Genomic DNA, 14349 nt, shown 5'->3' on the forward strand with positions numbered 1-14349 from the left:
ATGGCACTTGTATTATCACAATTAATGGGAATTTTATCTTGTTTAATGCCATAATCTTCTAATTGTTGTTTAATCCATAAGATTTGAGCACAACAACTCCCGGCTGCAACATATTCAGCTTCTGCAGTGGATAATGCAACCGAGTTTTGTTTCTTGCTAAACCATGAGATAAGGTTTTCTCCTAGAAATTGACACGACCCGCTGGTACTTTTTCTATCAAGCTTACATCCAGCGAAGTCTGAATCTGTGTACCCTATTAAGTTTAGGCTAGATTCTTTAGAGTACCATAGCCCTATGTTCTTAGTTCCTATTAAGTATTTAAAAATTCTCTTAACTGCAACTAGATGTGATTCTTTAGGATTAGCCTGATATCTAGCACACATGCACACACTAAACATAATATCAGGTCTACTTGCAGTAAGATACAGTAAAGATCCTATCATACCTCTATAAAGTTTTTGATCTACAGATTTACCTGATTCATCTTGGTCTAACTTGCATGATGAGCTCATGGGGGTGCTGATTGACTTGTTTCCCTCCATGTCAAACTTCTTGAGCATCTCCTTGATATATTTGGCTTGATTGATGAAGATGCCTCCTTCAGACTGTTTGATTTGAAGCCCGAGAAAGTAGTTCAGCTCTCCCATCATGCTCATCTCAAACTCACTCTGCATCAAATCAGCAAATTCCTCGCAGAGGCGATTGTTAGTAGCACCGAAAATGATATCATCAACATAAATCTGTACTAATAACATATCCTTATTTTACATTTTCAGAAATAGTGTTGTATCTACATTTCTCCTAGAGAATTCATGTTCTAATAGGAATTTGCTAAGCCTCTCATACCATGCTCTAGGTGCTTGTTTTAAACCATAAAGTGCTTTATTTAGCTTATATACATGCTTGGGGTATTGATGATTTTCAAAACCAGGAGGTTGTTCTACATATACCTCCTCATTAATATACCCATTTAAAAATGCACTTTTTACATCCATTTGAAATAGTTTGAAGTTCTTAGAGCATGCATATGCTAATAGTAGTCTAATCGCCTCAAGTCTAGCTACGGGAGCAAAGGTTTCATCAAAATCTATACCTTCTTCTTGATTATACCCCTTTGCTACTAGTCTAGCCTTATTCCTTATAACAATTCCATTTTCATCAAGTTTATTTTTATAAATCCATTTAGTACCAATAATTGGATATTCAGAAGGTCTCTCTACTAGATTCCACACTTTGTTTCTAGTAAATTGGTTTAGTTCTTCTTGCATTGCATTTATCCAATTTACATCATTTTCGGCTTCTTCTATATGTTTGGGCTCAAAGTGTGAAACAAAAGCTAGATGGTTATTCAAATTCCTAAGGAATGCTCTAGTCCTAACGGGTTGAGATGGATCATCTAGAATTAGTTCCTTAGGATGCCCATGAGCATACCTCCAAGCTTTAGTTAGCCCATGATCCATAATAGCCTCTTGGCTTGATGATTCTCCTTCAATCAACTTTTGATTATCATCTTGTAATCCCATCTCATCTATCTTTTCTTCAAGTATTTCCATATCATCATCAAAATTAACCTTCTTACTAGACGAGATGTCACTAGAGTCATCAAAAACAACATGTATAGATTCTTCTATAACTAAGGTTCTTTTATTAAAGACTCTATAGGCTTTACTAGTTGTAGAATAACCTAAGAATATTCCTTCATCAGATTTAGGGTCAAATTTTCCTAGATTATCTTTTCCATTATTATGCACAAAACACCTACATCCAAACACATGAAAATAATTAACCTTTGGTTTTCTGTTTTTCCACAGTTCATAAGGTGTTTTCTTTATAATGGGTCTCAATAGAACTCTATTTAGTATGTGACAAGAGGTATTAATGGCTTCTCCCCAAAAGTACTTAGGGAGGTTACTTTCACATAACATAGTTCTAGCCATTTCCTCTAGTGTTCTATTCTTCCTTTCCACCACTCCATTTTGTTGTGGTGTCCTAGGTGCTGAGAAATTATGGGTTATCCCCTTCTTACTACAAAATTCATTAAATGACTGATTTTCGAATTCGGTACCATGGTCACTTCTAATGGCTATGACTGAAGACTCTCTAGCATTTGTTACTTCCTTATGGAACTTCTTAAACATAGAAAATGCTTGATCCTTATGCACTAGGAACATGACCCATGTGTACCTAGAGTAATCATCTACTATAACTAGACCATATTTATTTCCACCTAGGTTTGTTGTTCTAGTTGGACCAAATAGGTCCATGTGTAATAATTCTAGAGGCCTAGAGGTAGAGACACATTTTATGGATTTAAAAGAGTTCCTAGATTGTTTGCCAAATTGACATGCTTCACATATTTTGTTCTTTTCAAATTTTAATTTTGGCAAACCTATCACGGAGTCTCTTTTAACTAGTTTAGTTATTGTGTCCATGCTTGCATGACCTAACTTACGGTGCCATAACCAACTAGCATCATTATCTTTAGTTTCATTTACAACTAAACATTGGTTATGTTTTGCAAGATCTTCTAGGTCTACAACATATACATTTCCACGTCTAATCCCTTTAAAAACTAAACTATTATCATTAGGGTTTGTTATAATGCATAGTGATGGCTTAAACATAACATCATACCCTTTATCACATAATTGACTAATGCTTAATAAGTTATGCTTAAGACCATCAACATATCTAACATTATCAATAAAAGTAGAAGGGGTGATTTGAACTTTACCAATACCAATGATGTGACCTTGGTTGTTGTCTCCAAAAGTCACAGCACCTCCCTTCTTAGCTTCAAGGGTGAAAAATTGATCTTTGTCACCCGTCATATGCCTTGAGCAGCCACTATCCAAGTACCAGCAGTTTTTGTTGACCTTGGCTGCAAGACACTCCTACACAAGTAAATCATGTCATCTTAGGTACCCAAGTTTTCTTGGGTCCTTCATGGTTAGTCAAGTTGGTTCCTTTTGGAACCCATACCCTTTTAATTTTCCTTTTTGTTTTATTTTTCCTAAAATTACACACATTCGCTTTATGACCTATAGTACCACAGCAAAAGCAAGTTATTTTCTTAGTTTTAGTTTCTCCAGCTTTAACAAAGAAGTTACTAAGAAGTTTTTGTTTATTTCTTGGTTTATACCCTAAACCCGCTTTATTAAATACGGCTCGTTGACTATTAAGTATCATGTTTAATTTTTCAGAACTATATGTAAATTTTTCAACTAAGGGTTTGTATTTGTTAAGTTCTTTAGTTAGAGTTTGATTTTCTGCTTTTAGGTCATTAAGTTCTTTTGTGAGATCCTTATTTAAGATTTGTTTATGATTTTTAAGTTCTGAAAGTTCCTTAGTTAGTTTTTCATTATCTTTAGTTAAGGTACTAGTCTTTTGAGTTAAAAGTTGGTTGCTTGTCTTAAGTTCTATATTTTCTTTGATGATTAAATCCTTATCCTTAACTAATTTATCGTATTTATGTAGGTATGATTGATTAGCTATTTTTAGTTCTTTATTCTTAAGATTTATGGCCTTATATTCTACCATTAATTCATTAAATGCATCATAAAGTTCATCAAAAGAAAAATCAGGATGCGTATCGGAAGTTACCTCGTTTTCATTGGCCATGAAGCAGAAATTGGCCTTCTCTTCTTGTTCATCATCTGATGAGGAGGATGATGAGTCGGAGTCGGATAGTGTTGTGACAAGAGCCTTCTTCTTCTTGTACTTACTCCCCTTCTTCAGTAAGGGGCACTCAGCTCTTATGTGACCCGGCTTCTTGCACTCGTAACACCCAATCCCCTCATTTTCCCTTTCCTTACCTTTGTCCTTGCGGTAGGAATTTGAGGGGTCTCTCCTTTGATGATAGGACTTCTTGTGGTTGATGAATTTCTTGAACTTGCGCACAAGAAGAGCCTCACCATCATCTTCCTCATTCTCTTCTTCGTCACTGCTGCTACTGCAAGACAAGTCCTTATTAGATGAAGTAGACTTAAGAGCTATTACCTTTTTCTTGTGGGAGGACTCCTCTTCGCTGTGTTGCTTCATGGTTAGCTCGTGAGTCATTAGGGATCCAAGGAGCTCTTCAAGTGGAAGCTTGTTCAAGTCTTTAGCTTCTTGGATTGCCGTCACCTTGGCTTCCCATGACCTTGGTAGGCAGCGAAGTATTTTCCTGACAAGATCACTGTTAGTATAGCTCTTGCCAAGGCTTTTTAGGCCATTTGACAATGTCAGTAAACCTAGTGAACATGCTAGTGATTGTCTCATTAGAATCCATTTTAAATAGTTCATACTTATGAACCAATATATTAATTTTGGATTCTTTAACTTGATTCGTGCCCTCATGGGTCACTTCAAGTCTATCCCAAATCTCTTTTGCAGAGTTGCAAGTAGAGACCCTATTGAATTCATTTCTATCCAAGGCACAATAAAACACATTCATAGCTTTAGAGTTTAGTTGTGCCTTTCTCATGTCATGTTCATCCCAATCCTTTTCTAGTTTGGGTACCTTGATACCCTCTACATATATGGATGGGATGTATGGGCCATTTACTACAATGGTCCACATCTCATAGTCTTGGGCTTGGATGAATATTCTCATCCTAGCCTTCCAGTATGAGTAGTCGGATCCATTAAAGAAAGGGGGTCTTTGGGTGGACTGACCCTCAATGTGGAAAGATCCAAATGGGGTTGTCATTTTGATCTTTTAACTCTTGGGTGGAAGAGTTTAGGCTCTGATACCACTTGTTGCCCAGATAGACAACCCAAGAGGGGGGGGGGGGGTGAATTGGGTTTTAAAATAATTTGAATAATTAAAACGATGTGGTTGACTAATTAAAAACTATTGCAAGTTATTTAATTAATGCTAAGTGCTGTGAGTGATGTGAGGGGAAGAAGAAGAGAGACAATCCAACACAAACACAAGGTTTTATAGTGGTTCGGAGCTAACCCTTGCTCCTACGTCCACTCCCCAAGTCTCACTTGGAAATTCACTATAACCCCCTTGGATTACAGCCGGTTGTTTTCCAAGCTCACAACCAAACTTGTTGTTTTACGAGCTCACAACGAACTCGGTCGGTTTTTCCAGGCTCACCGACTAGAACCGCCCCGATTGTTTTCCCGGGATCACAATCAAACCCTTACACACGTTGGTTTTAACTCGGCTCACCAACCAACCTCAATCCCCTTGATTCAATCCCCGATTGAACCAAGTAAATACAAGTTGTAGAAAGAAAACAGAAAATGAGCTTCTCAAAAAGCAGATGAAAACAATATGAACAATAAATGAAGTTAAGAAGCCTCAAACGCTTTTAGATTGGAGATGAGGAATGGCTTCTTAAACTTCTGGTCTCCTCTAGAAAGAGTAGTCGACTTGAATGCAGGAGAAGGAGGCTTTAATTGCTGGGAAGATGTAGTTGGAAGCAGTAAATGCAGATCTTCCTCTTTTTCGTTGAAGAGCACGTTGCAGAGCTTGAATGCTTGATTAGTTGGAGTGGAATGGTTGTTCTCTGCCTTGCTACAGTCCTCTGTGGCTATTTAAGCCAACCCCCACGGAAACTAGCCGTTAGAGTGCTTTTTCTGCCCGTTCTGAACACTCTGCGCAGCCTGACAATATGACCGTTGGTGGGTTGGAGTCGACTCGCGCGATCAGGAGTCGACTCGGCTGTAGCGGGAGTCGACTCAAGCTTTTCCGGAGTCGACTCGGCAACTGTTCCAAATTTGAATTAAAGTTGCCTTCACGACTGGGAGTCGACTCGTCTTGACCTGGAGTCGACTCGTCAACTTCTGGAGCTGACTTGGCAATTTTGGAGTCAGCTCATCCACTGAAGTCCGTGGATCCAATTTTGAATTTTGTCCACTCGAGTCGACTCGACTGTCCTGGGAGTCGACTCGAATCTCAGAGCCCGAACTCCCGATCCTCTGTCTTTTGGCTCGTCCAGTCTTGGAGTCGACTCGAACTTCCTTGGAGTCGACTCGGCTCTCAGTTTCCGAAAGATGGTCTTCTGCCTTTTGACGTGAAGCTGTCTTGGAGTCGACTCGAGCTGTCTGGGAGTCGACTCGAATCTCAGAGGCAGTAACTTGGTTTTCTGTCTGTCTTGGGGTCGCGGTGTCTTGGAGTCGACTCGCGTATTGCGGGAGTCGACTCGAATCTCAGAGTCCATAAAATGCTCTCTGACTTTTTCTTTGTGTACCGCTGAGAGTCGACTCTTGCTTTCTCTGGAGTCGACTTGCCACCTATCGGAGTCGACTCGCGTTCCACTGGAGTCGACTCGAATCTCAGACCCGAAAACTGTTCTCTGACTTTTCTGCCTGTGACTGCTTGGAGTCGACTCTTACTTCCTTGGAGTCGACTCGGTGAACATCGGAGTCGACTCGCGCACTTCGGGAGTCGACTCGCTGACAGGTTTTGAGTTGAAGCTTTCTGTCCTTCTGTCTGTTCTCAGTCGGAGTCGACTCGTACTTATCTGGAGTCGACTCGAGCTCGTGCCAGTGAACTTGATATGCTTGGAGTCGACTCGTGATACTCGGGAGTCGACTCGAGTCTCAGACATTGGTTCAAACAGACTCCTTAACTTATCCAAAAATTATGAACCAAGTCTTGGGACACTTAGACAGGATTTTCACTGAAACACTCAATTGAATTCATTAGTAATCAAAAGATATACTCAAATGCTTTGAGCTCATCAAAATCAAATGGGGTTTTAATCAATCACTCCACAGGAGTCAAGCTTGATATGGAGCGGGCCTACAACAGGATGCGATGGGAGACCATTCGGCATGTGCTTCTTCATCTGGAAGGTGGCTTGGGGCTGCCTTCCTACCAGGAGTGTGCTAGTCAGGCGGGGCATGAGGGTCCCTCAGGGGTGTGAAGTGTGTCCGGATACCGAGGAGACCATTCGGCATGTGCTTCTGCAGTGCCCTAGGGCTAGAGAGATATGGAGGTCGTCTCCTGCTCCTATCCCCCACTCCGTAGAGACGACACAGGATCTGATACACTTACTGCGGGCCACGGTGCGGAGCCCTAGGCTTGCGGAGGAGGGGATTCTTAGGGCATACCTGGCTTACCACATCTGGTTGGACCGGAATACTCGACTGATCGAGGGCAGGAGACTCTCGGCGAGGATGGTGGTAGAGAGAGCTGTGCTTCAGGCCGAGGAGGTCTTTTCTTGTACTGTCGTGTCTTCACTTGGGATGACTAGGGACATCTGGGGTACCCGCAGTGCTGTTTTAGCGCCCAGGTTTGCCGTTGTTTCTTGGATACCCCCACCCCTTGGTTATCTTAAAGTGAATTTTGATGGTAGTGTGGTGACGGACAGGAGGTCGGGAGGGGTTGGATTTGTTATCCGAGACCATTTTGGGAGTTTGGTGGCAGCGGGAGGCCGGGGCTCGACTGGCCTCACGGTTGCTGGGGCAGAGCTGTGGGCAGCTTGGGCGGGCATATCCTATGCGAGGCGGGTGCTCGGGGCCGGCCGGGTGTACCTTGAGGGGGATTCCTCCATAGTCATAGACTGGATCCGGGGTGCTGATAGGTATGGAGATGGGCATCCGCTCATTCGGGAGACTCGCAGATTGGCGATGGAGATGGACGAGTTTCAGGCCGTACACATTTTCCGGGAGGCGAACAGGGCTGCAGACTAGGTCGCCTCCTATGTTGCACGACACTCCGGGGAGTTTCACTGGACATCCACAGTGGAGCTACCGCCACATTTGCATCTTTTGCTTTTTTCTGATTTGGCAGGATGTACTCACGTTAGAGCTATATGAATTGCCGTTTTAACCCAAAAAAAAAAAAATTTCTAAGAAGCTTTTTGTGATGCACTTTGATAGCATCAGCGGCCGTCAATTTTTCTCCTGAAAAAAAGGAAGGCTGCTTCTCCTAAAGCAAGCCCGGGGAGGAGCAACAAGCGTAATGCTAAGCATTAAAAATTATGCATCACATTCATAAGGTTTCGATGTGCCGTGTCATGTCAATGTTTATGTTTAATTATGTGGCAAAATAAAATTAAAAAAAAAAATCAGATCCAGCATGATTCGAACAAACCAATATTGCACACAATCATCACGAACACATTGCTAATATATGTACCGCGATAAACCCATACTCCTCCCAGGCTTGAATCAACTAAATACTAGGTAGATCACCAAGCTCAGCTGGTAATCTTTCATAATTTGCTACGATCGTAATATATCCACTTGCTGTCCAATCACTGCTATGAAGTCCCATTCAATCTATAGTTCGGTAGAATAAAATAACTCTACCAAGTACCAAACGATGCTCCACTTTTTTGAATAAAAAAAAAAGAGAGAGATATGCATGCACTATGATTGCTTAAACTACAATATTGGAAACACTTCATTCAAGATTGAACTCGGAATCTTGGATTGTTTAGCAAATTGTATGACCACTTGAAGAAGCACGAATTTATCAATATCAAACACTCATCACCACAATCACTAATATATAAAACTTATCTTTTAATAAAAAAAGGACAAATACTACAAGGAATAAAATTGGGATCTGGAGGTAAAGATTATTTGGCAGGTCATCATCATGTTTTGATTCATACCAGTTTTGCTATAGCTAGACTTTTTAGATATTAAATAAAAAGAGAGCATCACGATATATTGGCCGCCGCCCCCGCGTTAGATATTTTTGTCTCTTTCCCTCTAAACAGCAAAAGATCAAAAATATCTTAACGGTGATGACGCTGTAATTCTGGCAAACTTATGATGCTTCCAAGCCTCTCTCTTAGCATGTCTAACTCCCCCAAGCTGCCGCCGCTGCGTCGCCGTTTGCCATCCAAGTGGAAGCAAAGAAATGCTCCGCGAAGCCACCTTCGTCAGCGTAGAAGCCCGAGATGGCCGGCAACTTGGCGGCGCCCCTCCTCCCACCACCCTGTTCAAACTCCAAGAAGACAACGTCCTCCTCCCCCACCATCTGTATGTCTGCCACGGTCAACACCTCATCTTCCTCCTCGTCTTCCTCCTCCTCGCCCTTCCGCTGCCGGAGGTGCTCTTCCTCCACGTACGATGACGGTGGGCTGGAGGGCGGCATCCGATCGCCGTTTAGACCGCCGACTGAGGTGGAGGGGAGGGTGGTGGCGGGCGCTGGGGGAGGGGGGAGCTTCTGGCGGGTGCTTCCGGCGAGGGAGTTGCGGTGGGTGGGAAGGGGGTGGTTGTGCTCGGCGGTGTAGGTGACGACGAGCATCGCTGGGTCGATCTGGCTCCTTTCCACCTGCTTCCTCGCCAAGCACCCTCTTGAGCTGCTGCACCTGTAATATCCCCTGTTTTCCCTCCAAGTTAGAATGCTTAAGCATAACGAGACAGAGTTTGAAGAGAAGGAGGAGAGTTTTTATAGTCCATACCGTGGATATGGGGAGCCTTTGATGGGTTTCTGGCCGTATTTGCGCCAAGCCCACATGTCGGAAGAGAGGCCGTCGGCGGGGACATGGCAGACCACCCTTTTTTGCTGGTCCTTCCTGTTTTTTATCCCTCAAACACGTTAAATATAGACGGATGTTGCTCCTTTTCCGTTTGCTTAAAGGGAAGATTGAGTGTTGAGAACTAAATTAAAGATCTACCTTCTTTTGGAACGAGGGGTGTTAGCTAATGGCCGTTGACGCGGACTTGGCTGTTGTTGTTGGGTTTGATAAGGATCGGCCACGTCAGGGGAGGAGGATGGTCTACTCTGCTGTGGGAAGAGCAGGGATTGCTGCTGCAAGGGCTGCTGATGGGGTTTGTGGAAGAAGGGCTTGCACAGATCTTCCAGCCCACGGAGAGCTGTTTCCGTGTCCGTGATGTCAGGCAAGCCGAAAAGGAGGTCTTTTTCTCCGTCTACTTGCTCCTCCTTTAGGACCAGAGGAGGGAAGGAAGAGAAGGGACCTGTCATGGCCGCCGTCGATGGGGTCGTCGTTGATGGTCTTTTGAAGCGGCAGCCCCTCACGACTGCCTCCAGATCCCAGTTGTCGACGTCCATGAATTTGGGTTGCTGATGACTTCTTAGGACTTCAATGGAGCTTTATTCAGGCATTAGAAGGAGAGGTTTAGGACATAAGGCCTGGAACGAAGAGGGAGAGGAGACAAGAGGTTGGGGCGCTCAAATTTCTGCAAGGCCGTGAGGTGGGCAAGATTTTTAGATATAAAGAAAAAGAGCGAGGCGTGGGAATTTATCCAAATGGGTTCAGTGCTGCTTCCGGTTTTCCAAGATGTGAGTGGTGATAGATCTCCAAAATCCCCAAACCGCTTTTTTGGTACACCGCGTCGTTCGGTGCAACTTGACTTGCGTAAAGGTCAAAGAAGTGAGATTTTTTTTTTTTTTCAAAACGGCATTTCATTTCCAATAAAATAAGCCAAATTAAGAGAAAGTAAGTAATGCAATAAATAGGAACGCGTGGTAGACTAGTCCAAATGACGTCTTCAAAATGACGAGCTACATATGAGGCGATCAAGTATGTAGCTCTGTTCACCTCGCGATACACATGACCAATCTGGACAGCTAATATTTTCTGAACTAGTTTGCGAGTATCCCGAATCAAAGGGTGATCGTCACCATATCTATCCACTTTCCGTACCTAGTTAATCACCGTGGCGGAGTCTCCCTCAATGCACAATTTGTCGACCTCCAATATACATCTCGCATACCGGATGTCCTTCCAGGCAGCTCGTAGTTCTGTCCCAACAACCGTCACCCACCCCTCTTCAGTCTCTAGCCGGGTTAGTTTCATTTCCTTGGTTTGACTGCCATTAGATTAGGTTTCATCTTAGTGAACCAATCTAATCCTTAATTATAGTCGTCTGCATGTGGGCAACAGGGATACAACTTAGACAACCAAGGCCAATTTTAGATATTTCAACTAAATCTAACCGAATATTCAATTTACATTGTAACAGAGTTTAATCCAACGATTAACGCGGATATTTTTTTTAAAAAAAATAGAGGACTAATCTGCAATTTTGGAGAAATACATGGATGGAAATGTAAATAAGCCAATATCTAATTCCAGACAAAACATGAGACGTGGAAGCCGGGCAGCGCGACTTCATCCGCCGATGCGTCCGCAGGGGGAGAGAAGACTCGGGCGGGGGAGGAGGTGGTGGGGACGCGGATCCCGATTGGGTGTCCAAAAATCGTGCAAAGCTCAAGTAAACTCCCAAGTCAAGGTCTGTCAGGCGCGGAAGGATATATAAATTGGATACTGGATAGGATCAAATATTAGTCCTAATATCGCACCAAATCGCAACCTAATTAAAGTGGATTTGCCTCAACGTATTCGTTAGCCAAAAGCGTAGACGGCTCTTCTCCAATCTCGCCCGAGTCTGCTGACGCTGCTATCACGGGTAATGAGTAGGACCAAAGACGAAGCCTGCCGCGAGGGTGACGGCGAGAGCCAGCACGAGAACTGATGCGACCAGCAGCGGCACCTCGGGCGTGTGCACGTCACGAGGTGGCCCCGGAAAAGATCAGGAGCTTACGTCCTCTTGCTTACGTATTATTTTAGAGAGGACTGTCCGATGACTGCCACCGGAGTTGCCACTTATTTGATACGTTAGTGCCAACAGCATAGTTGAGAGCGGTTTGGTCAGACTTATACTGTGTTTGGCGTGCTTTGCGGAGGAAAAATGTTCTTCTAGACGGTGACTCTACGATGACTATTGGATGAATTTGGCAGACTTCTCGAGGGTTCAGTGACTACCATCCGCGGGTGAGAGACATCCGAGCCATGGTTTCCGACAGGCTGGTGTTTCAAGCAAAGTATGTGTTTAGAGAGGTCAATGGGACGGCTGATTGGGTAGTTTTTTTTGTTGCTAACCATTCGTTAGACCACTTATAGGAGGGTGAGACGGAATTGCTTACAACTCTCTGTGATGTACTGGTCTTTTATTCTCTTGATTGTATTCGTACACGTTTTGTATGAAACTTTCATTTTCAGCAAATATATATATATATATATATATATATATATATATATATATATATATATATATATATATATATATATATATATATATATATATTTTGTAACGTCAGTATCACTATTTGATGACGGTGTTAGTGTTTATTGGAACTGGCATTCTTCCATACGAGCTATTCCATTGTAGCTGTTACAGAGAGGCCTTGGTTCTTTAAATAGGTCCAAACTCGAGAGGATGATTACCCGGGTCAGCTGCTTTTTTTCTATCTATGTTATTCTAAATGGAAATCAAAGGCAAAATTGGTGAGCGGCTACGAAACACCCTAGTACAATGCGAAGACAAGATGGATTTAATTAAGGAACTGTATTTTTTTTTTAGTAACGAAAGGAACTGCATTTAAAACATGGGAGCCGACGAGTACAACTTCTTAAGAGCATCAAACAGTTGGTTCTTAAATGGCATCCAACATCAGATTGCAGCCAATGGTTAGGGCTATCAACGGGCCGAGCTGCTCGGGCTCGGCTCGGGCCCGGCTCGGTAAAAGCCCGGCTCGGGCTCGGCTCGTTAGTCAAACGAGCCCGAGCCCGAGCTCAAAATAAGGCCCGTTTAAATCCGAGCCTGAGCCCGAGCTCGAGCCCGAGCAGCTCACGAGCCCAAACGAGCCCAACCAATAACCCATTTCCTCTCTCCACCGACCACCTCCTCTCTCTTTTTATTTTTTTTCTTCTTCTTCCTTCTGGGTTTTTCCAGAAACTTCCCGGCTCCCACTGTCTCGCACCCGTGTCAGTGTGGCGGTGTCCCTCCCCTGAGTCCCCTCTCGCCTTCCTCCTCCGCCGACTGCCGCCGATGCCTCGCTGCCTCCTTCCGCCGCCTGGGAAAGAAGCACGCGAGGCGCCTCCCCCTCTTTCTTCTCCCGTTCTCCGTTTCTCCCCCTCCCTTTTCCTCTCTTTGCCGAATCAGGGAAGGAGAAGCCCTCCTCCACCGGCGTCGGGCGAATCAGGGAAGGAGCCGAGGAGGGGATGAGAAGCCCTCCTCCACCGGCGAATCAGGGAAGGAGCCGAGGAGTCCCTCGCACGGGAGGGTCGGGCCACGGCCGGCGGCGCCCGCGGCCGAGCCCGCGGCTTCCTCGGCCGTGCCTGCGGCCGACGCCCGTGCCGGCGGTGCAGGTGCTCGCGGCCGAAGCCGGCGGCCGCCGCACGCGATGAGGTGAGTCTATTCTTCTCTCTTTTTTTTTTCTTTTTTTCTTTCTTTCCTTCTTTCTTCTCTTCTTCTTCTTCTTTTCTCTCTCCTTCGTTCTTCTCTCCGACGACGAACCGTCGGGACTCGGAACCGAGCTCGGCTGCTCGTTGTTCTCTCCGACGGGCGACGGAGATGGGGGCAGGGATGGGGATGGGGATGGGGATGGCTGGCTTGAGGCTTCTGGGTTCTTCTCTCCGACAGGCGACGGAGATGGGGCGCCGGCCGCCGGGGCAGGCTCGGGCTCGGGCAAACGAGCCTCACGAGCTCGAGCCCGAGCCGGGGCTGTGCTAGGCGAGCCCGAGCCCGAGCCCAGTACAGGGCTCGGTACCGAGCCCGAGCCCGAGCCCGAGCCTAGATTTTGTTGGAACGAGCCGAGCCGAGCCTGCTGTGGCTCGGGCTCGGCTCGGCTCGTTGACAGCCCTACCAATGGTTTACCTTTTGTTTTCTTTGTTCGTGAAGAAAGAAATAATAAAGTATGAAATAAGACCATGTTTTACGTGGAAAAACCTCGGAGGAAGAAAAACCACAGGCATAGAAGGACATTCTCATTCATGATTTGCTCAAGAAAAGAGCATAGCAATATATAGAATACAATAATCTTGCTAGCCCAGAATAACACCCACAATTAATTAAGCCCTAATTAGCTCTGTCTTACTGGCCAAGAATATTACCCACAATTAAGCCCCAATTAGCTCCCCAATCAATTCTACATAAATAAAAATATATCTTCTTGCCTTCTTAACAATACTGTCCCTCAAGTTGGTGTGTAGATATCAATTGAGCCCAACTTGGACAAAATTTCATGAAACTTAGCTGGGGGAAGATCTTTGGTAAAAATGTCTGCAAGTTGATTCTGACTATGAAGATAAGGAGTTTGAATGATATTGGCTTCAACCTTTTCCCGAACAAAATGGCAGTCCACTTCGATGTGTTTTGTTCTCTCATGAAACACAGGATTGGAAGCAATGTGAATTGCAGATTGATTGTCACAGAATAAATCCATTGGTAGTAAAGTCTTAAATCCCAAATCACATAAAAGAGCATGAAACCAGATTAACTCACTCATAGTGGATGCCATTGCTCTGTATTCCGCCTCTACACTCGACCTAGCAACAATATTTTGTTTTTTACTTTTCCAAGTAACTAAATTTCCACCAACAAATGTACAATATCCAGTACTAGAGCGCCTGTCGGTCAGACTTC

At 44.3% G+C, this 14349-nt stretch overlaps 1 protein-coding gene across 1 annotated transcript; it reads right to left on the reverse strand.

The window, feature by feature from the left end:
• Nucleotides 1-8357: 8357 nt before the first annotated feature.
• On the reverse strand, nt 8358-10212 carry LOC103696470 (WRKY transcription factor 22-like). The gene is made up of 3 exons (XM_008778118.3): nt 9576-10212; nt 9360-9473; nt 8358-9278 (listed from the first exon to the last, which is right to left on the reverse strand). The coding sequence occupies exons 1-3, from the start codon at nt 9968-9970 to the stop codon at nt 8753-8755; spliced, it is 1035 nt and encodes a 344-aa protein (XP_008776340.2). The 5' UTR covers nt 9971-10212; the 3' UTR covers nt 8358-8752.
• Between the last annotated feature and the right edge of the window lie 4137 nt (nt 10213-14349).

Source organism: Phoenix dactylifera, unplaced genomic scaffold, assembly GCF_009389715.1.
Source record: "Phoenix dactylifera cultivar Barhee BC4 unplaced genomic scaffold, palm_55x_up_171113_PBpolish2nd_filt_p 000257F, whole genome shotgun sequence".
NCBI lineage: Eukaryota > Viridiplantae > Streptophyta > Magnoliopsida > Arecales > Arecaceae > Phoenix > Phoenix dactylifera.

What these genes read in the sequence shown, in the direction of transcription:
- LOC103696470 (XM_008778118.3), bottom strand. Translation starts at nt 9,970, where the DNA reads ATGGACGTCGACAACTGGGATCTGGAGGCAGTCGTGAGGGGCTGCCGC. An exon ending in ACCCCTCGTTCCAAAAGAAG is followed by an intron (nt 9,474 to 9,575) that starts GTAGATCTTTAA and finishes GATAAAAAACAG; the next exon opens with GAAGGACCAGCAAAAAAGGG. An exon ending in AAAGGCTCCCCATATCCACG is followed by an intron (nt 9,279 to 9,359) that starts GTATGGACTATA and finishes GAGGGAAAACAG; the next exon opens with GGGATATTACAGGTGCAGCA.